General features: G+C 56.7%; 1 protein-coding gene and 1 long non-coding RNA gene across 3 annotated transcripts; one reads left to right on the top strand and one right to left on the bottom strand.

Moving 5' to 3' along the window:
* On the bottom strand, nucleotides 1-15,292 carry PROM2 (prominin 2). Its single transcript, XM_049652201.1, has 24 exons — nucleotides 15,049-15,292; nucleotides 14,358-14,407; nucleotides 13,735-13,937; nucleotides 13,519-13,639; nucleotides 13,177-13,240; nucleotides 12,800-12,889; nucleotides 12,311-12,510; nucleotides 11,886-11,960; nucleotides 11,016-11,079; nucleotides 10,675-10,834; nucleotides 10,237-10,389; nucleotides 9,238-9,361; nucleotides 8,633-8,724; nucleotides 8,433-8,517; nucleotides 5,942-6,088; nucleotides 5,363-5,434; nucleotides 4,456-4,548; nucleotides 4,266-4,319; nucleotides 3,855-3,935; nucleotides 3,566-3,634; nucleotides 2,806-2,895; nucleotides 2,470-2,576; nucleotides 2,040-2,114; nucleotides 1-1,859 (listed from the first exon to the last, which is right to left on the bottom strand). The coding sequence occupies exons 1-23, from the start codon at nucleotides 15,290-15,292 to the stop codon at nucleotides 2,051-2,053; spliced, it is 2,502 nt and encodes an 833-aa protein (XP_049508158.1). The 3' UTR covers nucleotides 1-1,859; nucleotides 2,040-2,050.
* Nucleotides 15,206-23,712, top strand: LOC125937472 (uncharacterized). 2 transcript variants are annotated; one of them, XR_007462391.1, is made up of 4 exons: nucleotides 15,206-15,279; nucleotides 19,074-19,202; nucleotides 19,551-19,689; nucleotides 23,471-23,712. It is a non-coding gene; the product is annotated as an uncharacterized LOC125937472 (long non-coding RNA). The 2 variants fall into 2 exon arrangements; XR_007462390.1 differs by lacking the exon at nucleotides 15,206-15,279 and adding an exon at nucleotides 17,511-17,707.
* The last annotated feature ends 998 nt before the right edge of the window (nucleotides 23,713-24,710 follow it).

Raw genomic sequence — 24,710 nt, 5'->3', positions numbered from 1 at the left:
TTTGATGGAGAACCAGAAATGATTTTTAATCGTCCTCTTTCTATTTTTATCCCATCAACTTCATTCTTAACATGCAGGGTGCCACGGTTCCCCTGCAGAGGCCAACAGATGAGAGACAAGGCAAAGAAGCTTCGGGGAAAAGCCAAAAAGAAGCAACTGTGCTACATTCAAGGATGCCTGTCTGGAGTGTGCTTGCAATAATGAGAGTGCATTGTGCATGCACCGTCCTACTTTCTAGTAGCAAATCCATTGCTGCTCTGTAAGATGCAATTGAACATAGACACCCTCCAAAACTCAGCAGACTACAATCTCAAGGGGCTTTGCGCCTTTGAACAGGGACCCATCTCCCTCCTCCCTTGTACCTGCCAAGACCCAGCTCGGCCCCTGGCCCAGAATAGTCATGGCAAAAAAAAAAAAAAAAAAAAAAAAAAGCAGCATTTGAGCACTTGTTTTGTGGCAGACTCCTGCCAAGGGCTTTCCATGCAACGTCACAGCTCTAGGAGCTGGTTGTGACTACTCTTTCCATTTTACAAAGGGAGAAGCTGAGGTCTAGGGAACACACATAACATGTTCAAGGTGTCCTGGCCACCTAGCATTAAAGCCAGGATGTGCGCCCAGGTCTGCCTGCTCCCAGAGTGGGTCCCACTCCCCACCTGCTGATTGCTGGGGTGATCCTGGATGTCTATGGTCAGAGGAGGCCTTGGCTTCTCCTCTCCAAAAAAACTCACTAAACACCAGGCTGTAGCCTGGGAAAGCTGGTGTTAAAGATCCAAGGCCAAGGCTTAGGAAGTGAGAACACTTTCATGGATCTGAAGTTTTGTCCATCTCTTCTCTCTCCTCCTCCCTTTCCCTGTTTCTAGAACTCAGCATCCAGCAATCAGAGAGGGCACAGGGATGGACTAGGGATAACCCTAGGCCACATGGGAAAAATCCTGTTGTGGCCTGAGTAAGGGCCACAGGGAAAAATCCTGTTGTGGCCACCAGATCTCTTCCGGGAAAGCTGGGTGGGGACTGTCGAAGAGGCTACTTTCTGGGGTCCCAAGTCCCTTCCTAGAAAACCAGTGCTCAGAGAGGAACTGCAGGACGAATAGCACTATTTCCAACCTGGGGTACGGGCAAGGGGCTCAGCCTTCAAACAGACCTCCTTCACCCCACTGGGGGGCCAGAAATCCAGGTCAGGACCTGTGGAGGGCCCAGGTCCCTGGGCAGTGGAGGGCTCGAGAGCTGTGAGGCAGAGCCCTGGTGGCCCCTGGCCTACTTGGTGGCTTTACCCGATTAGTTTGGTTGGGCAGGAGGGGGTCCCTGGGTACCAGCAAGGTAGCGGGATAAGGTAGAGAGGGGACAAAGTGGGGAAAAGGGCTTCCCTGGGGAGAGGACATAAGGGCTGGAGCAGAGTGAAGCTGGGACAGGTGGGCAGGTCAGATGAGGAAAGGGAGCAGGAGCTTAGAGAGGAGTGGACAGGGGGCGGGGCAGATGGTGACAGACTGGGGTTGGGCGGGGCCTCCGTCTCACCCCAGGGGCTGAGGAAGGGGTTCCATTGGATGGAGAACGGGCTCTTCCTGGTGCTAATATATTGCAGCGAGGAGGGTAAGGGATCGACACCTGGAAGAACCTGTTGGCTCCTGTAGTTTACCAAAAGTCACATGTACATTTGAGAATGAAAAAAGGGGTCCATGAGCTGCAAGGGGGTGGGAAAGAAGTAGGCAGAATGGGGTCAGGTAACTGGAGTTGAGGGACAATCCAAGCCTGATGCCAGTCTGGGCTCAGAGCAAGAGCAACGGGTGTCCTCTGGTCCAGTCCGAGTCAAAGGGGAGGGAGGCAGGCGGCATCAGGCATCACCGAGCAGCCAGCAAATATCCCTGTTATGGATTAAGAGCCAAACGGGTGAGGCGGGGGCGGGGGGCAGGGCTCAGGCTGGGTGGGCCAGATCCAACACTCGGACCCTGTCAAGTCCCAGAACATTCCCTCCCTCCTGGGCCCTAGAGACCCCGGGTCCCACACCCTTCCTTTCCCTTCTTCCCCCCACTCCTGGCACTCACCTACTGGGGTCCTACAGCTTCAGGGAGGTGACCCGGGGGATGTGGAAGAGCTGAGTCTCCTCAGAACTGGTGGAGCTGTGACGTCGCACAAAGAGTGAGTGAGCACCCAGGCACAGACCCTTGGCCCTGACGCAGGGACAAGCCCAGAGCCCTGATTTTCCGGCTGCAGAAGCTCTCCAGGGGGTAGGAAGAGTTCCTAAAAGCAGCGGCTGGGTAGATGTGTTCGCAACAAGAAGGATGTGGGCAGACATACGAAAGAACTTTCTGGACCTGGAGTGCCTCAGAGGGTGTGACTCTTCAGGGCCAGGCATGAGCCTCCTCAGCCTGGGAGGCCTCAGGAGGGGGTGTGCCGGGGGGTAGAACCCAGCAACTAGAAGGACGCCTTCCTGGACCCCTAATGTCCCCTCCTCAGTCCTGGCAGCCTCCTCACCTGAGGCGTTTCCAAATGGGACGAAAGTATTTGGAGGTCTTGACGGCAAAGATGATGCTGGGGATCAGGAAGAAGGTGCACCATGCCAGGCAGAACCAGAAGGCATTCTAGAACAGAGGGTGTGAGGTCAGCTTGCTGTGGCTAGGCAGCAAAGTCTTCCCACCCTGCTCTGTACCCTTAGTCCTCCCATTGACTCCATGAGGGGTGCGGGCTGAGGGGAAGGGCTGGTGGGCAGGCCTGGAGGCAAGAGTCCCGCTTCACCTCGTGCCCTGCTCACGCCGCCCCTCCGATTGGGGCCTCCACGTCCACGAGCCCTGATGAGCTTGAGGCACTCACCCAGGGGTCAGCGATCATGTCACACAGGACCACACGGCCATTGTCCAGGGCTCGGGAGAGAGGCTGGCAGGTGGCAATGTGCTGAGTCACCTGTGGGGTCAACATGAGGCAGGTACATGCAGAGACACTCAGACCCACAGGTATACACCCCATATTCAGAGAAAGAGGTTGACAGGAACAGAGTTAGGTCCAGGGACCCCGTAGGGAGCCACTGCACAGTTTGTACGGACACGTGGATGCAGGGACATAGAGATGAGGACACATTGACATAGGCTCCTTGCTCCACTCTTATCTTTTCCATCCCATTCACCAGCCTCTGTTAAGCCCCTACTGTGTGCCCGGCACTGTGCACGCACACACACACATACTCGGGGTTGAACAAGACCCCACCTGCCTAGTGTGGGTGCCAGATAGCTTGCAGAGGCTGTGGTCAGCCCAGGCCTGCAGGAGGAGGTGCACTTGGAGAGCTGGACAAAGGGACCGGCATGAGGAAGGGTATGGTGACAAGGTGTGGATGGCATGTTCTAGAAAGCCAGGGCCAGCCCAGCTCACATTCAGGCCTCAGAGAGGGGCTGTGGCAGAGGCTGGGTGAACAGAACCCAGCCAGGAAGCAGGGGTGCAGATCTGGGAGTTTGGGCTCAATGCTGAAGGCCTAGGGCACCCCGAGGGGCTCTCGGGGCAGAGGAGGGATGTAACAGTGTGAAGAGCCGGTGGTGCTGGGAACCTGCTTGAGGCCGGGAGAGCTTGAGCCCCCACTCACCTCCTCTCTTACCCAGGCCACGTACTGGGAGAAGTAACCCATCTCTCGGGTCAGGAAACACTCACTTTCCTGCAGGACAGAGAGGAGTCCAGGACTGGCAGCTGTTCCAGGAACCAGCAACCCCGCGCCCCATACCGGACAGGGCAGGCCGAGCTGGCTTTCCTGGGAGCCACGGTGAGGGGACAGGGATGGAGAAGCCTGGGTGGAGGAGAAGCTCCGTGTGCCTGAGCGCCTCAGCCCATCTCTGACTAGGAAGCAGCCCCCCTGCCTCTGCCCATCTACCACTCACACTCCTCAAGATACTGGTGGCCCAGGTAGGCAGCTGTCCTTTTAGGTAAGTGACATTGTCCAAGACACGAGAGGTCTCTGTCTGGGGGATTGAAGAGAAGAGAGGCTTAACTTAATGCCCTGCTCGTTCAGCGAGATGCTATGCATTCATTCACCCATTCATTCATTCAACGTGTAAAACACACATACTCACCTTGGGTGGGGGGGGGTGTTAGGCCCTAAGGACACAGAGGCTAAAGATGGTGATCTTTAAGGATCCGCTCATCCACCCCCATTTCTTCCCACCCTCTACCCTCAACCTCCAGGGGGACTGGGCAGAGGAGATGACATCCCAAGCCAACAAGGCCCTGACTTCCTTTTTCCCTCTGTTGCCCACCTGCTCCCCCTCCCCCTCCCCCTCCCCAGCAGCCACCTGGAGATTCGGGGCTGAGGATGCCAGGGCCCTGACAGTGAGGTTGAGGTTGGCCTGTGGAGAAGAGAGCAGGGATGGTTAAGGGAAGGGATGGGTATAAAAGGAGGGTTCCCGGCCCTTCTTTCCTCTTTTACCCCTCCCTGCCTCTTCTCTTCCCCAGGTTCCAGGCTCCCTGGGCCTCCAAGCTTACCACAAGGCTCTGCTGGGGGAGGACCTTCTCCTGATAGAGGTTTTTGAGCCCTTGGGCTTCCTCTTGCAGCTGCTGCCCCAGCACAGAACTGCCCTGAGGGGACACAGGGATGAGAATGGCACTCTGCCAGGGACAGGCCAGCCTTCGCCAACACATTCTTTACCCAACTGTTCAGCCAGACATACTGAGAAGACGTGGAAAGTGCTGGGCTCAGAGGCAGAAAACCGAGGCCACCTTAAGCTCCCGGGCCTGATCCAGGTTTGGGGGCACGAAGCCCAGGTTCTAGGTCCACCCCTAGCTGACTAGGTGCTCCTAAGTCAGAGCCACAGGGGTTGTCTGAGCTGCAATGGCATCTGCTGAAACAGGAATACTCCTTGTCTACCCATCATGCAGAGTTGGTGTGGGGTCTATGTTTTGAAGAGAACTCTTTAAGCTTTAAATACTTATAAACACAAAATGCTATTTTTTTCCAAGAGTGTAAGCTCCTCGAGGGCAACTGTCGTGATATCTGGTCCGTCGCATTGTCCTCACACCTGTCCCAGCAGATTCCCTGAGCAGTGTGCACTAAGAAACGCTTGCCCAACTGTGTGATGTCAGAGCAGTTACTCCATGTGGTCTGAGGTGGAAGATAATCTACTTCGCAGATGAAGAAACCGAGGCCTGGAAATGCTGAATGACCTGCCTACGGCCACACAGCCATTGATGGTAGGTAGAGCTTGAGTCAGAACCGACTCTGCCAAGCTCTTAAGCCCAGCCAGGGGATCCAGAGCCTCAACGGTCACTGGTGGGAGCCCTCAATCCCCTGTCCTTGCCTTCATGCCCTCCAAGCCCTCCCACAATCTCCCTCCTCCCAGGCCTCTCTCTGTCTGACTTCTGCCTGCCCGGTGGGGTCTCGGGTCTTTCTCACTTGGGTCCGGGCCAGTCCTTCTAGCTCCTGAGCCAGCTTCTCCACGTTGGTGTTCACCACAGGCTTCTGGATCTGGAGATAGACAGGAGAAGCCAAGAGGGGATGCACTATGGCTCCTCCAGCCCTGTACTGGGGTACAGTCTATTCAGAAGTACCCCAAACGAGCTGAATCTATCGTGACACGTTGGTCACAGTGGGTTTGACCTAAAACTGTAAAATAAATCAGGCATTTCCCATTAGGATAGAAGGGGAAAAAATGAGGCGCCCTCTGGTGTAACCCATCGAAGAGGCCTCCTCCCACCAGCATACTGTCCACAGTAGTGGGTTCAGGACCATGAACAGCGACACATGCTGCTGGGTGGGAGCACGTTCCTTCCCGCCCAGCCCAGATGGTGGCTCCAGGACAGGCTTGAGGCACATGGTGTGCAGACACCCCCAACAGGAAGAAGCCCCAGGGACGTGTGGAGAGGTGAAGGGAACATGGAGGGCTGTGATGAGATAATACACCACCCTCCACCCCAGCTCCTCTGCAAGCCCCTCTGTTCTTCCATGGTCTGGACTGAGGTGCTTCCTGCTGACCTGATCAAGGAAGGTGGAATAGTGGATGTTCTCCAGCCCACTGCTCTGCAGGGCTTCCAGGTCCCGGTGGGCAGCTGGGCTCAGCAGGTCCAGATTCTTCATGTCTATTTTAAGGTTCTGCAACTCCTGCTGCAGCTTGGCGGTATACTGAGGGGGTGGGGGACAGGGTGAGGGCGTGCCCAGTTGCTGAACCAGGACCCCAGAGCTGCTATCCTAGGTGAGGGGTCCCCAAGCCCTCAGGGCCCTCCTTCTGGATATCCAAGGCCCCCACCTTGGCTACTCCCAGCCCCAGACAGTCTCCCAGGAGGCCTCTGCTTCCCACCTGTCCCTATTCCAACCCACCCCCACCAAGACCTAGCTCTCTCTGCATCTATCTGGCTCACGGACAGAAACACAGACCCTCTGGCAACCCAATATGAAATAGCTTCCCTGGCCCAACTTTATCACATCACCCTTGTTAAGGTCTTCAAAGTATCTGTTGTTCTGAAATTATTTGTGGACTTGTTTATTGCCATCAGCTCCAGGAGAGTGGCAACTTGTCTGCCCATTCTGTACCAGCCCCTCAGTGTAGAACAGAGGCTCACATGTGGCAGGCACAATACTAGTTTGTTGAGTGCGTACAAACGAGTGAATGAGTGGGGAAACACAATCACATTTCCAAGAGAGACCACAGTTTAAGGGGACTCTTGAGGGCACCTGGGTGGTTCAGTTGGTTAAGTGTCTGACTCTTGACTTCAGCTCACAGTTCGTGAGTTTAAGCCCCATGTCAGGCTCACCCTGACAGTGTAGAGCCTGCTTGGGATTCTGTCTCTCCCTCTCTCTCTGGTCCTTCCCTGCTTGCTTGAGTGCCCTCTCTCTCTCTCTCTCTCTCTCACTCTCAAAATAAATAAACATTAAAAAACAAAAGGGGACTCTTGGCATTTTTCAACCATTGCTAGAAGAGACTGGGCATGAAATTCAGCCCCGATGTTTAACAGATGAGAAACTGAGGCTAGAGAGGAACATTGACTTGCCCAAGATTTCATAGCAAGTTAGCTAACAGAACCCAGCCCCGCTCACCCCTCCCTATCCTGCCACACTGCTTCCCTCTAATCCTTGAAGAGGCGGGGCTCTTATGGCAGTGTTTCAGGCACAAGGGTATACCTGACAGGTATAGCATAACAGACAGGTACACAGGAGAGGCTTGAAGGCGAGCAGAGCCCTCCTGGTGCCCTGGAAAGCACACCTTGTCATATTTATTTCTGCATCATCAGCTCGTTCTTATCTCCTTTGAAGACAAGTGCTCTTAAGGTCACATTTGGTGTGTTGCACATGGCCCTGAAGGACTGCCCAGTCCCTTTGAACCTGAAGCTCGTCCACACTATTCTGTGAGCTGGAACCTCCCCTGAGAACCATGACGTCCAGCTAGCAGAGCAGGGGCACCTTCTGCCCGGGTCCCCTGCTGCAGTCCTCCCTGGCCAGCCTTCATCCATGGGGCAGGAGCTCTGGCCTCACATTGGGATGTGGCTGCTCTGTGGACCTTTCGTCTGCCAGGGATGCAGAAAGGGGAGGCAGCTAAGGCAGTGTGCAAGATTACACTTTCAGACACGGAGTTGGAATTGAAATCTGAACCATTTGGCTATGCTACGCCGTGGGTTGAGAAGGGCTGGTGGATTTAAGAGGAGTTGGAAGGGTTTCTGGAGAGGAGGAGGAATCAGGAGTTAGCATGGTAGGAGTGTGGGTCAGGGGGAGAGGCAGGGGGGGAGACATAGGGGTTTCCCAGGACATGCTTGGGAAAGGCTCCCCAGGGGCCTTGGGAGTCCAGGCGGCTCTCCCCACCTCACTTAAGTGCAGACAGAGGTAAGGAAGGAATATGTTACAGCTTCTGTACACCCTTAGGAAAACGACATTCTCAAAATACATCCCCTCCGGTGAAGCAGCCATTCCTTCTCTCTGTCCTAGAATTGTCTCTTGCCAGTATGGATATGGTTTCTAAACACCAAGCTCTGGCAAAGTCCAGTGGTTAACAGAACAGGCTTGAAGGGCAGGGCTCAAACCCTGCCCGCCTACTGGTTGTGTGAGCCCTCCCCCAGGGACACCCAACTTCATCACCATCATTTTCACTGTCATACCCCATTCTCAACCACCCCACTACTGACTGCAGTGTCCCAACCAATGCCTGTCCTCAGCCAGGACACGCACACCTTAACCTTAGCCCTCTCATTCACTCTCCTTATCCTTTCCTACTACAACCTCAGCTGTGTTTACTTCTTCAGAGCACAGCACTCAGAGCCGGTCATGGCCTCCAGGCCCTCATCCATCCACCCACACACCCTGGGCTCTCGCCCTGGGTCAGGCTCTGAGCTTTCACCTGGGGCCTCTGTCCCTGAGGCACCTCAATTGCTCCTGCAGACTTCTCAAGTTCAATAACATGGGCCTACCACAGAGGCAAGGCCAGAGGAAGGGGTTCTGCAGGAAAGAATCCCCACAACCCTCCAGAAGGTTCCCTCACCTGGCTGATATTCAGGTGCTTCTCCAGGTCATAGGAGTCATTGAGCTGCAGGACGCTCCAGAGCGCGGCCCCTTCCTTGCACTGCCTGGGGAGAAGTAATGGGCATCGAAGACAAGAGAAAAGGACAGCAGGTGGGGGCTGACATCACCCACCTCAGCTGCTCCTCACACCCTGTCCCCCAGCCTAAGCATCCCACTCACTGATAGGCCAGGAGGATGCTGATGTTCTTCTTCAGGCCAAGAAGCTGAGACAAGTTCATGGATGGGGGCAAGTTCCCTGGGGTGTCTGCAAACTGGAAAAGGGGCAAAGAGGAATGGGCCTGAAACAGGCTGAGGGCAAGGCCATCCCAGCTCCCCTAGAGCCTGGTCCCATGCCACCTTGGCACAGAAGAGACCACGACCCTGTGACTGCAGCCCAAACCTGCCTCTAACTCAAATCACCCCTGGGCCGTTAACTCCTTGCAGGGAAACTTCTCTGGGCCAGCACCTTGGCTCACCTGCTAGAAGCACTGGAGAACCAGGATTTCCAGTTTGCAGACTCAGTATTAGGAGAACAGACAGACTCGGGTCTGGGTGCAGCCCCTGGGATCCCTGCCCTGGGGCCTGGGCATTATTCCAGGGACTCACGGGTTTGCTCTCTCTCACCCCTTTTCCACTGGCCATTTCCTGCCTTTCCTTGGCCATCTCCAGCCATCCTCCTGTCCCTCCCTCCCCTTTCCCCCTCTGGCTCCCACTTCGTTCTAACCCCTTGCTCTGCCCTCATCCCCCTCCACCTCCCTTTGGGCCGCAGAACACGGCAGGCTCACCTTGTAGAGCTCTCTGCTCTCCCAGCTCCGGCACACCAGCGTCTGCACATTGCCGCCCACCAGGAAGGTGGCGAAAACAAGGAGGATGAGGGGTGCGGCAAGGAGGAAGCTGAAGCCCACACCCCTGGGGGAAGGCAGAGGGACAGGGTTGAGATGGGAGAGAGAGGCCAGCTGCACTGGACCACACCCTCTGTCCCGCCACATCCGGGGGCTGCGTGGTCAGCGAGTCGGCCCCAGGGCAGAGCCCTTTGAGGGCTCAGCCTCCTGGGCCAGGGGGGAGAACTCAGAACTGCTGGCTGTTCCCCTCCCCCTTCCCCCACTCCCCTCATCATGGGTGTCCTGGCTGGCCCTAGCAAGCTAGAGGAGAAGGTAGCTGCTTCGCTGGAAGAGACAGGACTGCCCGCCTCTGAGACTAAGGCGCATGGAGGAGACTGGCTCCAGAGCTCAGCCCTCAACAGAGCCACCTTCAAGGGCTGCAACTTAGAAGGGTTGAACAGGACCAGTGCTGCCCTGTAGGGCTTCTCTGGGGGACAGGCACAGCCCCAAGCCAGGGTTTGAGGCTTGGAGAATAGAACAAAGGCTGCATTTCAGCCTCCACTCGCCCCTTGGGTCAGGCAGATTCTACTTCGGGTGCCACCTCCTATGGGTAGTACTACCTAGATACTGGGTTAAGAAGGATTCTGAGGCTACGTTCGACTCAGTGGGAAAGGGTGCCCACTGGTTACTATAGTTGCCAGTGGCGTGGAAGGGGGAAATGCTTCTTATTTGCCATTCCCGCTCTAGTCCACCCTTGTATACAGATGAGGACACGGAGGCCCAGGTGGGTGAATAATTTGCCCGGAGCCATCCAGTGAATCGGTGCCAGAGGCAGAGGTAGAGCTCAGCCTCTTGATCCCCAGGACTTGCTTCTGTAGCCACACTAGGAGCTGTCCATGGGCATGAGAGGAATCTGGGCAGCCCAGTGGGAAAGACCCTTCCCCTCTCCCCAGCCCTTCTTACATCATGAGGAAGCGGGCTCCAGCCTCGCCCTTGGCTTCCGAGTGGCCGGGGTCCTCCCTGGCAGCCAGCCCCCAGATGCCGAGGTTGAGGCCCAACAGATTACAGACCACCACAAGCAGGACTGCAGAGCACAACACACAGCCCAAAATCCACCTGCCGCAGAGAGGGTGCGGTGTCACTGACAAGGGAGGCACCAGGATGGGCTGGCATAGGACCTAGGGGCTGGGTGGGGCCCCACTGCTCCTATGGGCTCCCCAGGCTCAGATCCCAAGGGCACACAGCCAAGGTGGAGACAGAGGCCCGAGGAGTAAGGGGTCTTGGCTTAAATGGAGGCAGATGCTTAGTGCAGCCAGGGGTTGATGGGGGTCAAAATCAGGCCCACAGTGGCTGAGAGGCTGGGCTGCCTATCCCATCCCCACCCCATGGACTCCCAGGCACCTGTATTTCTCATATCTCTGCACCTCCTTCAGGTAGGGGCGGCTACTCTGTTCCACCTCCTCCAGCGCCTGGCTCCAGCGAGAGGCTGCCTCCCAGCCTGGGAACTCTTCGGCCAGTGTCCTCAGCCCTTCAGGCTTCTGGGCTATCACCTCCTTCAGCTCTGCCCAAAGCAGCAGAGACTTGTGGGAGGGGCAGGAAGAACATGTGGGACCCGCGGAGAGGGCCCACTCCCTGACCAGGCCCAGATGGAGGACAGCCTTCCCCTTCCACCCTACCCCCACTGCCCCCTCCTCCTGTCGACAAGTCTCCTTGGTGGGGGTGGCCCCTGGACAGGGCCTCACCTTTGACCATGTTGGCCGTCTGCAAAGCTGCCAGGAGCGGGAGTGCGTTGAAGGTGCTGTTCTCCTGCCAGAACAAAAGGCAGCTGTGCCTCCCACTTCCCACCTGCTGTCCCAGCTTCAGGGACCCTTGACATCGCCAGGCCCAGAGGCGGGGCATCCCTCTTAGTGCTCCCAGCTCAGGAAATGAGAAAACAGGCTTCCCCTTGTTCTCTTGGTCAATGGCTTCTTCTCTCCTCCTTCAGCCCGGCGTGACTCAGCTCCCCAAAATAGTGCTCCTGGAAGACCCCTCCTTGCTCTCCCCACCTCTCTTGCCGAGACTGCGGCAGCCTCCCAGCCATCCTCTCTTCTCTTCCATCCATCCTACGCATGCCGGGCCTAGGTCCCTACAGTCCAGCCCCAACCTACTCTTCCTAGCCTCAGCTCCCATTTTCTTCCTCCCAGGAACTTCCGCGCCAGCCGCCCAGCACAGGTGACTCACCGTTTCCCCAACTCTGGCATTTTCCAGGCCCTGGGTCACAGGTGCTGACTCATGCCGCACCCTCCCCCACAGCCCATCTGCATGACGGGTTGTACCTCCAGGGCTCAGCTTCTGTCCTCTCTCCCTTGCCACCCCAGCCCCACCCCCACCCCCCCACCTTGAGGGGCCCAGCTCTTCTTTCTGAGTTCCAGGCCAGCCTCCCCTATCAGAGAGCGTGCACTGAGAACCGACATCATGAGCCTCCAGCCCACGGAGCCATATGGGAGGTAAGGCCCTGATTTGACCCAAGTCTTAGGTTCAGCTGGGTTCCCACCCCAAAGGGGGAAAACGAGATCCCTCACTTGTGAGCTCCCAGGTGATGGGGAAGTCAGGTAGACTGGGCAGGCACTCACCTCCTGGACCATACTGGAGAAGTTGGCCTCTGGGACACCCTTCAGCCGATGCAGGACATCGTCTACTGGGGACACCTGAAATAGGGTGGTGGTGTTATGACAAAGTCCATAGAGAGGGCTGAGAGGGGTCCCTGAGGGAGGATGGGAGGAACCCTCAGTGTCCCTGTGTGCAAATGGGGAACACCTCCCCAGGTGGCAGGGAGAACTCAAGGAGCTAATACACACGAAGCTCACAGTACGGCGCGTGGCCCAGGAAAGCTCTTGCCCCCATTGCCAGGATGACCATCGTCAATCCTTGGAGAGGGGAGGAGCCGCCGAGGAAAGGGATCAGGAGTCTGCCTCAGGAAGCATCCAGGGATTCCTGGAGCAGCAGGCAGAGCAGCGCCCCCACCCCCGTTTCAAGCGGCCCTGTCCTGGGCCTGCACCTGGTCAAAGTCAGCTCCCAGCTCCAGGGCACGGGCTCGGCTCTGGGCCTCTGTGCAGTCCTGGCAGCCAGGCTCCTGCAGCAGGGTGAGGAGGTGCTCCCGGTGCTCCCGGACAGCTGGCTCCAGGTCCCGCTGGCCCTCCCGCAGCTCCACCAAGGTGGCATTCAGGGCTTGGAGGTGATCCATAGAGAGCTGCAGGGCTGAGAGACACCGCTCTGGACTGAGCAGTCTCCACTGTGATTGGCACAGAACATCTCCCCCCCTCCCCCCAGCCAAAGGATGTGGGTCATTAACTTCCACAGTTTTAATGGAAACTGCCCTGGGGCACATTTAGCCAGGTTGTGGGCAGGGATGCCAGGAGGGATCCCAGGATAGAGCCATGAGAAAGTCAGGGGTCGGGCTTGCTGAGGCGGGGAGAGAAATCCAAGGCTGAGCGAGGGTGGGGCCTGCCCCCAAGAGGCAGCCACCCAGGACACTGGGCCCACTCACCCTGGCCCAGGCTGTTCACTGAGGTCAGCACTTCATACACGGTGCTCTTGAGCTGGGTGTAGATCGTGCTCCCAATGCTCTTGCCGACACCTGGGGAGCACAGGGTCGTCTGCAGGGCTGGCCCCCAGAAGCCGAGGGGCCCTCTTCACCCATCCAGCCAGCCTCCCCAGGTCCTGCACTGGGCTCTGCAGGGGAGGTCCTGGCTTCTTGGTCCTGTCACGCGGTGACTACTGTGCTCCCCAGCTGGGCCCAATCCCTGTCTCTTCAAGGGTGTGCCCAGGTGGAGCCCAGGATGAAGGGGTGAGAGGGCCCCCAAGGCAGGCCTGAGCAGGGGGACCCAGAGGCTGGCCAGCCTGTCGGCCAGCTATAACCCTCACCATCCAGTTCCTCCAAGACTCGCTTCTGGGGAAGGGAGAACTGCTGTGCCACGGCCTGCAGCTCCTAGGCAAACACAGGGTCATGAGGCTGCTCTTCCCTGTCACCTGACAGCCCCCCTCTTGGCCCTTCCCTAGCCCTCCCGGGACTCCCCACACAGCTGGGTGGCCATCCTGAGGATGCCCTGGGTGCACTTATGTATTATAACAACTCTCCAGCAGGGGGCAGCCAGGCGCGTGTTGAAAGGGGCACTCTTTCTAATTGGCAGGTCCCACTCTACTCTGTCCCGCCTGGGGCTGGTGCTCAGGCAGGCTCGTGGGGGTGAGGGGTTACTGGGCACTGACCTGGGGGACATCGGAGACCAGGCCCCGGAGGCTGAGCAGAGTCTCAGGCACGGCCTCCACCCCGGGGGCCATCTGCTCATGCATGTGCTGGTTGGTGACAAAGGCACAGACCACACCAATGCTGCAAGGATGGGGGAGGAGGCAGGGGCTTGCTGGATGCCCACGAGCACTTTGGGCCTCAGCCCACACCTCCCACCTGGCCTGGGCGCCCCTCACAGTAGCACGAGGGTGGTCAGCAGCAGGAAGGCCATGAGGGTGCCTCGCTCACAAGCCATGGCCTTGTGCTCGGTCTTCACGCGGCCCCCACAGCGCCGGCGGCAGCGGCACCAACAGAAACAGAGCCCGGCGATGGGCACCAGGAGGAGGTAGAGGCCCGCGATCACAGCACACACCACGTAGCCAGCCTCATACCGCACCACCTGGGCAAGGGGGCAGGGGTGAGGGGTTGTCCTGACCCTCCCAACGCCGCGGCTTCCGGTCTGACTGCACAGGGAAACCGGAAGGCAAGGGGATGCGCCCACAGCGGGCACTTTGCACACGTCTCCTCCAACCCATGCAAAGTGCGTGGTGTCCTTGTTATTTACCATCTCGTAGAGGAGGAAACTGAAGTCAAGGTTTGCTCACTGCAAAACCCCAGGACCAGTTAATGGCAGAGCTGCGTTGGAAATTAGGCCCGCGGATTACAGCGTGAATGGAAGGGGGGGAGGGGATGCCGGAGACCCCCACCCTGAGGGACACCCTGCAAGGTGGCCTGAGCTGAGGAGGCCTTTCTACTTCTGCCCCTCATGCTCACCCCACACTGCTCTCCGCCTCCCCCCCCCCACCCCCCCAGGGCTCACCTCATCCACCTTCACGGAGGACGGCTCATTCAGCAAGGTCTTTACCAACTCTAAGGAAAGAGTCAAACTGGGCGTTTGAGGACAGCAACTGCCCTGCCCCTGTGTCCACCCTCACTGCCAGGCCAAGGTGGGCTCTCTGGAAGGGCTCCTCCCACCGCCATGGCACCCTAGGAGAAGCCCTGTGCATTCATGCCCCGGCCTCCGGAGGAGGGAGGGCTGCCATAGGTGGGAGTGGCTGAGAGGAGGCCCGGCCGACCCCTCCTCCAGAACCCGACAGGTGGGCCCAGCGGCGGAGAAGCCGGAAGCCTGGTTGAAGCAGAGAAGGGGCCCGGCCTAGCAGCCCATCCCCTCAAGAGGCGAGGGACAGGCTGGGAGGGGCCCTGCAGCCCCTCCTGTCCTCCCAACCCCTAGCAACACTAGACCCAGAGAAAAATCTTAGCCAGGTCTTTGAGAACTTCTAATGTAATTTCTTCTATTTGAGGACAGAAAGACTGAGGCTCAGAGAGGAAAAAGGGCTTGCCCAAGGTCACGCAGCAAGATTTCCAGGTGATGCCCGTGGGCCCCCGGGGACTTCTGGGAAGGAAGGCTGGGGACCCTGCCCTCCAACTGCCCGCTGACGGGGTAGGCGCGCCCCGCGGTCGAGGGGGAACCCACTACCTCCGAGGCCCGCCCGAGGGAGGGGCGCACTCACCGGCGGGGAAGGGGTTGAACTGCACCACGGAGAGGAAGCGGCGCACGGTGCCGTACAGGGGGTTCAGGGGCCCCGGCGGGCGGCCGCGAGGAGCCAGCCAACGGACCCTGGCCGCCGGGGCGAACGCCAGGCGCTCTGCGCGGCCGAAGGACCTGCAGTCCGCGGCCCCTGCCCCCAGCGAGCTCAGGATCAGCCCCAGCCCCAGGCCAAGCAGGGGCGCCAGGAGGCCGGGTACGCGCGTCATGGGGTCGGCCGGGGGACTTCGGGGCAGGCAGGACGGGGCTCAGGCGGCCGGGGGTGCGGACGGAGCGCGGGGCAGGCCGTGCATCCTTCACCAGCCCGTGTCCCCGCGGCTCTCAAAACCGGCCCGACAGGTTTGGGCTCCCGAGCTACCTGGGCGCCCGCCCGCAGCGCTGGAAGGGCAGGGGCGGAGGCCTTGGGGAGGGGGGCAGGGCCTGGCCCGGACCCGCCCCCAGCGTCCTGGGGTGGGAGCCAGGGCGTCTTCTCCCCTCCCCAAATCCTCGTAGGAGGGCTGCCTCCGAGCTGGGAAGGGGAGACACCTCACTAGCTCTGGATTGTTGGGGGTGACCCAATTTCAAAAATCGTATTCCATAACCCAGACCCAAGAGCCCAGGCTGGGGCTGGGAAAACAGCCACCCAGCGAAGCGCTGGCCCAAGGGGTGGCGGGAACGGCGGCACAGACCCAGGAACCGGGCTCCTCCCCCCAGCTTCCTCTGGGGCCTGCTCTGTCCCCTGGGGTCATGCTTGGGCCTGCTGCCAGGCCAATCTGGAGCAGAGAGGCCACCAGACTTTGCCCCAGAGTGGCTCCCAGAGGAGCCACTCGGACAGGCGCAATCCTTCGGGAGGGTGAGTCCCAGCTAAGGTATGCCCTTTGGCCCAGCAATGCCCCATCCAGTCAGCAGCCAAAAGAACTAATCAAGGATATGGCCAGAGATGTGTCTACACAGGTCTCTGTTTTGTAAGTGGCTGTATGCCCAATACCCAGAGGGTGCCTGGAGCTGAGCAGGTTGTGGGGAAGTATTGCTAAATGGTTGGGGGATGTTTCTGGCGTGTTCTTCACGATACAGAAACAATCCCGATGGCCGCCGCCACCACCACCAAGGAAATGGTGAAAAGAGCATCTCACAAGACACACAGGGCAGTCATTAAAGAAAATGATGTGGAAATGGCTCTTTTGACCTTAAAGATACAATGCATTAAAAAGTGCAAACAGCTGCTTACAAAACAGTATGTAGAGTGAGAGTATGAAACACTGGATCATCTCCAGGTAGAATCTCGGCGATTTTTAATCCTTTTCTGCCCATTTGTACTTCCTAATTTCTGTGCAATCAACATGTGTTCATCGTGTTCAAAGGAGTGATAGAAGTTTGTGAGTGCCCATGGCAGCCCTCTTCCCCAGCGGGAGCCCTGGAGGGAGGGGCTGGGGCTGGGGCCATCACCCCTGTGACCCCTCCCCAAGGTCTCCTGCCCCGCCCTTCCAGCTCTGCCCTCCCTGATTTGCCAGGTGGGTGAGGGGTGTACAGATGTGGGGCTGTTCATGGTGGGCGGGGTCCACAGTAAAGAAGTAACTTAAATTTGAGTCAGGGCTGGGCCTGCGACAGAACCCTTACCCTTCCTATGGCTGCGCCTATAGTTTTCTCAGAGCAGTAACGAGTACACGGTCGTAGAAGGAATGGTCCACTTAATAACGGGGTGCAGACAGGAAACGGAACCTCATCAAAGGGTGACTCAGAGATGAGGATCAGGGCTGCAATGAGGAAAGGTGGGGGGGTGTGCTGGCTCCTCGGGTCCAGGGAGGCTCCAGGACAGGTACTGCCCCTGGAGGCCCAACCCCAACCTCTGGAGGGAGTCCCCTGGCCACTCTGCCCTGTGACCGTGCAAGCCAGCTAAACTCGGGCTGTGCCCAGCCCTCACTCTTCCCATCCCACTCATTTGAGCGCAGCACCTGCCCTGGGGGCACCATGGCCCCCCTGGAGGCTGCCTAGAGGAAGGGCTGGTCTCCCCAGAGCCTTCCCCCTCCTCCTCTCCTGCAGCGTGAGCTGTGTAGAAGAACTCTCTGCGGGCCAGCACTGGCCCAGAAATAGCCCTTTCCTAGCTTCCTATAATCCACTATGGTGCCGTGAACTCCACTTAGGGTTTTGTTTTGTTTTTGTTTTTGTTTTTGGTATTCCCTGACTTGAGTGCACTGGTGGCAAAGGAGTTTAGACCCCAGTTTCCCAGGAGGTCAGGGAACCCCAGGGACCTTGGGACATAAACAGCCCCGTCCCCGCCTCGTCCGGTCTCCCTCTCTTTCTCTCTCTTCCCAACTATCGCAGTTAAGCCATGAGTTTCTACTGCTGTTGTTTTCATTAAGTGTCTATAATGAAAGCCCTGCACGTTGAAGGTGAGATTTCTCCAAGAAAAAATAAAACATACCAAGCCTCTTTTTTGGCCTAGGGGCAGGAGGGTTGATAAAGATACTGAATCTACCAGTTTGACAGGTGGACAAAGTGAGACTCCAAAGAAGGGATTTTCCTGAGTCAGTGACCAAGCCAGGAGTCTCCTTCCTGAGCCGGATCCTGATGGAACAATCTTTCATTGGAGGGACTGGGTCAGCCCCACCTGGAGGGCACCTGGCAGAAACGCCAAAACTGCTGCTGTAATTGAATTCCTTGGGGGAGGGGGGCAGAGCAAGTGGCTGTGTTGGGGCTGGGCTGGCTGGTTGGACAGCAGGGAGGACTCGGCAGCCGCCTCTAAGAGCTGCTGGGCTTCCAGAAGTGTGGAAAGGGGTTCAAGGGTAGTCCTGCCCCGCCCCCTCCTTTTACTCACGCGTTTCTGGCACCCCTGCGCGTCCCTTCCTCCTGCTACCCACTGGGACCCTCTGTTCTCCCTGGAAATTCTTTGGTTGATCTGGGATAAGCTGTCCCTAGTTACCTTGGGAATACTTCCTGGGGTCACTTTCCTACCCCTGAGTCACAGTCCTCAGGAGCTTGATGGTCCCCAGGGCCCCACAGCCCTGAGGTTAAGGTGGGGAGAGCTGGGCAAGGAGAGGGGTTCTGCCCTTCCGAAAGCAGTAGGGCTCATAGAGCCTGAGGACGCTAGGTGTGGCCTGCCGGCTGCCTCATGCGCCACCTGCTGGAAACAGGAGGGGGTGCCCAGCTGTCAGGGAAAACAGCAGACTGGTTCCCCTTCTCTCTGGCCTCAGGTGTCCAGAGAATTTCCACCAACACATACCCCAAGCCACAAAACCATCCCTTCTCCCTCCTTCCTGAATCCAGCCACTCAAATGCATCCCACCTCCTGAGCATTTCTCCAGAATGGACCATTGAAAATGCAGATCAGACCATGTGACCCCTTGGCTTCAAACCCTCCCATGGCTCCTTCTCCAGCCTCAGGATGAAAGGGAATTCCTTAACTTGTCTCCCCAGGCGCCACCAGAGCCCTCGGTCCCCCCCTGGTGGTTCTCACAGTGCTCTGCTCTAACTTTGCACATGATCTGTCCTGTCCCTGCCCACATGGTCCCCCTGCTGTATCTCATCCTCTGCTTTCACCCCATTTCTGTTCATCCTTCAAGACTTGGCTCAATGGGGGGAGCCTGGGTGGCTTAGTCGGTTAAGCATCCCACTTGGCTCAGGCCATGATCTCAAGGTTCATGAGTTTGAGCCCCGCATCGGTCTCTGTGTTGAGAGCTCAGAGCCTGGAGGCCACTTCGGATTCTGTCCCTTCCCCACTCATGCTCTGCTTCTGTCTCTCTCTCTCTCTCTCTCTCTCTCTCTCAAGAATAAATAAACTTAAGAAAAAAAAAGACGTGGCTCAATGGTCATCCTCTCTGGGAGTCTCCCGGACTCCTCAGCCAGGCTCAGTTGGGGGTCCCTTCAGGCTGGCCCATATTTCCTGGTCATGAGTCTGTCACCCCAACATAGAAGTTGTATTTTATTCACCCTCATATTCTCCCCCTCCACCCTGGCCCCAGGCTCAAGCACAGAACCCAGGGTACAAAGTATTCTCCATAAATGTTTCCCTAGACTTGAGGAAAGCAGATTTCAAAACGCGTAAAGATAAGACATTCTATATCAGCCAGAGAGTCTACAAGTGAATGTGATTTAAGAATAGATGGGAGAGTCCCCAAGCTGAAATTCTGTGAGTGCATGGAGGTGAGTAAAGCGGGCAAGGAAGGGGTGGGGTGACTGGGAAGGGGAGGGGTCTCTTGGGTGAGTGGCACGTCCCTGGGAACATCTTCGTGAGCCTTGCCAAGCATTAAGGATGGTGTGCAGCCTGAAGAGAGGCCACGGGGAGCATGTGGGGTTTTCAGCAAAGCGTCTAGTGTCCCTGTGGTAACGACTGCAGGCCAGGTGCAGCTTTCAGCATGGGCGCCTGGGCACGGCCACACCCCAGAGGCAGCAGGTATTTCAGGACAGGCAGCTTGGTCAGAAGTAGTCAGAGTCAGGACGGCAGGGGCCGGGGGCACATGGAGATGGCTGCACTCTGGTCTGCTGTTACAGGGTGAACTTCTAAAGGAAGCAACCCCGTACTGAATAGACTCTCCAGAAGGACTTGCTTAGGAAGGATTCAGGTCAGCTGAAGACTTCAGGCTTGCAGCCCAGGCCCCCTGGGCAGGCCATGCTCTCTCTGCATGGCCAGGTGAGTCCCCTTGAAACAAGAGGGTCACCGTGTTCTCAAGACCCGTTGGTCTCTTTGTCGATTAGGAGGACAGCATCTTCTGGCTCAGGCCAGACCTCCTCAAGGGTACCCAGCATCCTCTTCCTCATTACTCACAGCCTCCTTGGCTACCTGTTCTCTCCAAGGCCAGGGGCAAGGGCTTATCTCAAGGTCAGGGCCCAGGCCACATCTGGCACTGACATCTGCTCCCTCCTCAACCCATGGCACTTGGGGAGAAGACTGAGTCTGGTTTGCAGAACCTCGGGGCAATCTGGGGTCTCGTGTTGTCCAGGAGTATCATAGAGGCAGGTCATGCCCCTTCTAGAGCCTGACTTAGAAACGAAACAGACACGTGTTGGAAATGAGCTGCTGGCCCTATTGTAACATCCTCTGTAGTCCAGTCTCTTCCGGTCACCACATTAAGTGCAAAGGAAGGTTATTAATGTTCCCTCTTTGAGGGAACATTTGGAGGTGCCATGTGTCCATTTCTTCATCCTGGGTGCTCGTGACAACACCATCGGCCAGACTCTCAGGAGCTCTGTCTGACCCCCAAGTCTCCTTTTTGGCATGTCCTGCCCAGATGCCTAGGAGCACCATGGCAAAAGCCTTAAGTAGAGTTTACACTGCAGCTGGAAAAAACTGGCTCCACCACTTGTCCCCTTGAGAAGGCTCTGGAAGGACACGAGATGTAGTAGCAGAGGCTCCTCATGTGTGCAGGCCTGGAAGAGGGGGGCTAGGCCTGAAAGACGAGCCCACCCAACCACAATCAGGAGACTGAACTGCATGGTGTCAGGAGGGTCAATAAACAACATTCTCCTCTGTGGGAGAGTTTCAGGTGGTCTGTCGGGTCAGAACCTGTCCCTCTTGCTCAACGCTGACTACGCAAAACCAGGAGGATAGGTGCATGATCCTGTTGATGGAATGAGCGGTCGAAAGAATCTCGATCCACTGGGAACGGTGGGTTCTAGCTTGCAGCATGAAATGGAAGCAGGAGAAATGGGGTGGCCAGTTCACAAACAGATTCCTGGCTTCATAACTGTTTGTGGAAACAAAAAGACCATAATGGATCAGCTGGCCACAAGTTAGCATATGTCAGTAATGAGGCCTAAGTATCTTACTCTAAGTAATGAGTAATGAGTATCTAAGATGGCTTTGTAATGCTAGACAGCCTGAGAGGTCAAAGGTCGCGCTGCAGAGGCCCAGGGGCATTGTCCTGTGCCGCTCAGCCCTGCTCTGGAGCTTTAGACAGCCAAGACCAGATGAGGTAGGGCCAGGGCGGCAAGCCGTGAGAAGCCACCTGTGTCCGGGACAGGATGACCTGAGGGTCAGGGGGAGGGCCAGGAAGGGCAGGGAAAAGCCTCCATTGGATTCTGGTGTTTCCCACTGAAAGCAGCTGGGGACTTGCCCTGCCTGTCTCCTCCCACCACTTCTCACCTGCATTCTCTGAACCTCTACGGACCTGGCCACCAAGCCTCTGTCACAGCCACTGAAGGACGAGAGGAGTCTAGACCAGCCCTCCCAGGGCTCTGTTCCAAACAGAGGGGTTCTGGTTCCCTGTCTCATGCAGCTGGTGCATTCCCAGTCCGAGGATGGGGCAAAACGTGTCCAGGGTCCCCCTAGGCCGTGGGAGAGGACGTAGGGACACCTTGACACCCAGAGGCACACCTGCATCCCCACAGCCAGCCCCTCAGAAGTATTCTCCCAGGAGGCAGGGTGTTGTATGAAGGAAGCAAATGGACAGTTGCTTTTCTGGGTCTCTTTGAAAGGAAAGGTCTTTGCTCCCTGGGTGACCTACGGTAAGAACGCTGCCCTCAGCCCCATTTCATTAGAGAAGGCCAAATCCAAAATGAGAGGCTTGTAGTGACAAGTGTCATGCAATGCCTTTATCCGATGCACAAGTACTGTTAACTGAATCACAGGTACACAAAACATTAAATATACACACTCCCCCGGGGGCGGGGGTGTGTGTGTGAATTATACACCAGTCTGTGTCCCTAAGATGTAAGGAGGCATCATCAAACTGTGGGAGGGGCTTCTGAACCACAAACCCTTACCCAAAGAAAAGCCAGCTTTAAAAAAATTTTTTTTTTCTAACGTTTATTTATTTTTGAGACAGAGAGAGACAGAGCAGGAACGGGGGAGGGTCAGAGAGAGGGAGACACAGAATCCGAAACAGGCTCCAGGCTCTGAGCTGTCAGCACAGAGCCCGACGCGGGGCTTGAACTCACGGACCACGAGATCATGACCTGAGCCGAAGTCGGCCGCTTAACCGACTGAGCCACCCAGGTGCCCCAAGAAGAGCCAGCCTTTGAGGAACAGGGACAACGGCAAAACTCTTCATTCCCACAGGAGACTTTCTTTTCCCGTTAAGATGCAAGTCCCCAAAACTTCAGTTTGGAAAACAGGTTTCTGGGGGGCTGTAAGGGAGCTGTCATCTGAGCACAAAACTTGCTGCTCAAGCAAGAAGAACAGGGAGAGAGCAGAGATAAAGGCCTTGCACACAGCTAGCAGTTGAGGGGAGCCTTGATTCGGCTGCCCACCGAAATCACCTGCAGCACCCCCCTAAATGTGACTCTCCAGGGCCAGGTTTCAGGTATATGCGGGTTTTGTGAGCTCCCCACGGGTTCTGATGGGCCAGGTGGACTGAGAGCCACTGCCATGGGCAGACCTAGCCCCGCTCCAGGAGAGCAGCCCTTATCCTGAAGGGCAGGGGCACCCCCACCTCACGCACCCCTGAAGTTTCCTGCGGGGGCATGGAGTAGGGTGTCAGGATTCCACTCCTGCCTGTGGCCATCTCCAACCCCACCTTTCCCATGCACCATAGGCAGGTCCCTCTGTGCCAGGCTTGGGGGACCAGATCAGTACAGGTCTGGGAGCGATACGTGGGAAGGAGGTGTAGGGAGAGAGCTGGGTCCCTCAGCTATTCTCGGGGTATGAGGGGCGGGAAGCAGTGGGTCACGGGGAGGACCCTGGGCCCCAGAAAGTCCCCAGAAGCTTTGGGGAAGCTTTCAGTTAGTTGCGAGTAGCTGGGATTTGGGGACACACACCTGTCCCCAGCATGTTTGGAGATGTAGAGAGCTCCCCGACAAGGTCCGGGCAGCCTCCGGGGTTGCCTGGGTCCCCAGCGGGGCCACAAGAGAGCTCTTGGGGATGGGCTAACGTGCCAGCAGGAAAACAGACAAGTGACCAGAGCAGTGAGGTCCCCGCCTTGCTTCAGTTGGTTCTTCCAACGTAGAGGACGGTGAGGGAAGGGCTTCAAAATCAACACAATAAGGGGTGCCTGGGTGGCTCGGTCGGTTGGGTGCCCAACTTCAGCTCAGGTCCTATCTCACTGTTCCGTGAGTTGGAGCCCCCTGCGGGCTCTGTGCCCTCAGTCTCTCTGAGACTGAGAACAAAGCCAAAGCTCTGCTTTGGATCCTCCGCCTCCTCCTCTCTCTGCTCCGCCTGTGAGCACTTGCTCGCTCCCTCTCTCTCTCTCTCTCTCAAAGATAAACAAACGTGTGAAAATAATGATGACATAATCGGACGATTGGAGCAGTGCCTTTACCTGGGGTCGTCGTTGCCGTGCTGGCTCTCAGCCGGGGCTGCCCTCAGCTTCTCGAAGCTGCTCTCAGCTCCCTGTATGTGGGCCCCTCCACCCCTCAGCCAGCAACCGTGCGTCCGATCCTTCTCACGCTTGAAATCCCTCTGACTTCCCTGTTGTTTTTCTCTTGCCTCTTCCACCTTATCTCCCTGCTCTCTGGCCGACTCGTCTGCTTCCTAGACTGTGATTAGGGACCCAGTGGGGCCCACCTGGATGTTCCTGGATTGCCTCCTTAAGAGCCAGCTGATTGGTAACCCTAATTACATCTGCAAAGCCCCATCACATCACAGAACAGTATTTGAATAACCAAGGGACAAGAATCTTCAGGAGACATCATTGGAATTTTGCCTCCGATAGGTTTTTTTTATTGTAAAGCTTCTCACTGTCTTTAATTTGCTGATGTGAACTCTGACTCCCCCAGATGGAGGTGTTTTGTTTTGTTTTCTTTCTTTTTTTCCTATGTCAGGTGTATCTGTTAGGATTAGATTCTGTTGAATGTTCAGAAAATCTAAAATAACAGTAGGCATTCTCGCATGAAATAAGACTGGAGGTTGGCCATTCAGGGCTAACCCGGTGGTTCCAAGAAGCAACAATAACACAGGCTCCTTCTCTGTTTTGTTTACTCCTACCCTTGGGATTGCTTCATGGTACAGATGGCGGCTGGAGGTCCAGCCATCACATTCACATTCCAGGCTGGGGGATGGCCTGGACAGGTTGATATCCCTTCTGGATGAGGCACCACCTTCCTCTAAGCAGCCTTCCTAGAAGTCACTTCCAGACCTTGAATGTACATTTCATCGGCCAGAGCTTGATCATAGGGCCACACGTAGCTACAGGGAGATTGGGAAACATGCTCTTTGGGCTGGGCAATCTGCTGGAATAAAGCCAGGGTTCTGTGGCTTAGGGAGAAGGGAAGTGGGACACTGGGTGGATCCAGCCTTCACTGCCCCCTGGGTATTTCAAGCACATTTGACTACAGATGGCTTTTTTTTTTTTTTTTCCACAGAGCACACAGTTCAGAAAGTGTGGCTCTTTTCCTTTAACCTGTGGAGAAATGTATTACATCTACCTGCCCCATACATGTACACGTTCTACAGTGGGGAACCCAAAAGTACCAAAGTGGGGAAAGTATTCTTTCTTTTAAAATTGAGATTATCTATTTATTTAGAGAGAGAGTGTGTGAGAGAGAGAGCACTTGCACAAGCGGGGGAAGTGCAGAGAGAGAGAATCCCAAGAAGGCTCTAAGCTGCGAGTACACAGCCCGACGTGGGGCTTGATGTCCCAAGCTGAGAGATCATGACTTGAGCCAAGATCGAGAGTCGGACACTTAACCGACTGAGCCACCCAGACGCCCCAGGAGTGAAAGTATTCTAAGATCAAGGTACATAGTACTGAAGAAAATATAAACGGAGAGTCGGAG

Source organism: Panthera uncia (assembly GCF_023721935.1).
Source record: "Panthera uncia isolate 11264 chromosome A3 unlocalized genomic scaffold, Puncia_PCG_1.0 HiC_scaffold_12, whole genome shotgun sequence".
Classification (NCBI taxonomy): domain Eukaryota; kingdom Metazoa; phylum Chordata; class Mammalia; order Carnivora; family Felidae; genus Panthera; species Panthera uncia.
The sequence above is the reverse complement of the archived record's forward strand: the minus strand, read 5'-3'. Positions and strand labels throughout refer to the sequence as shown.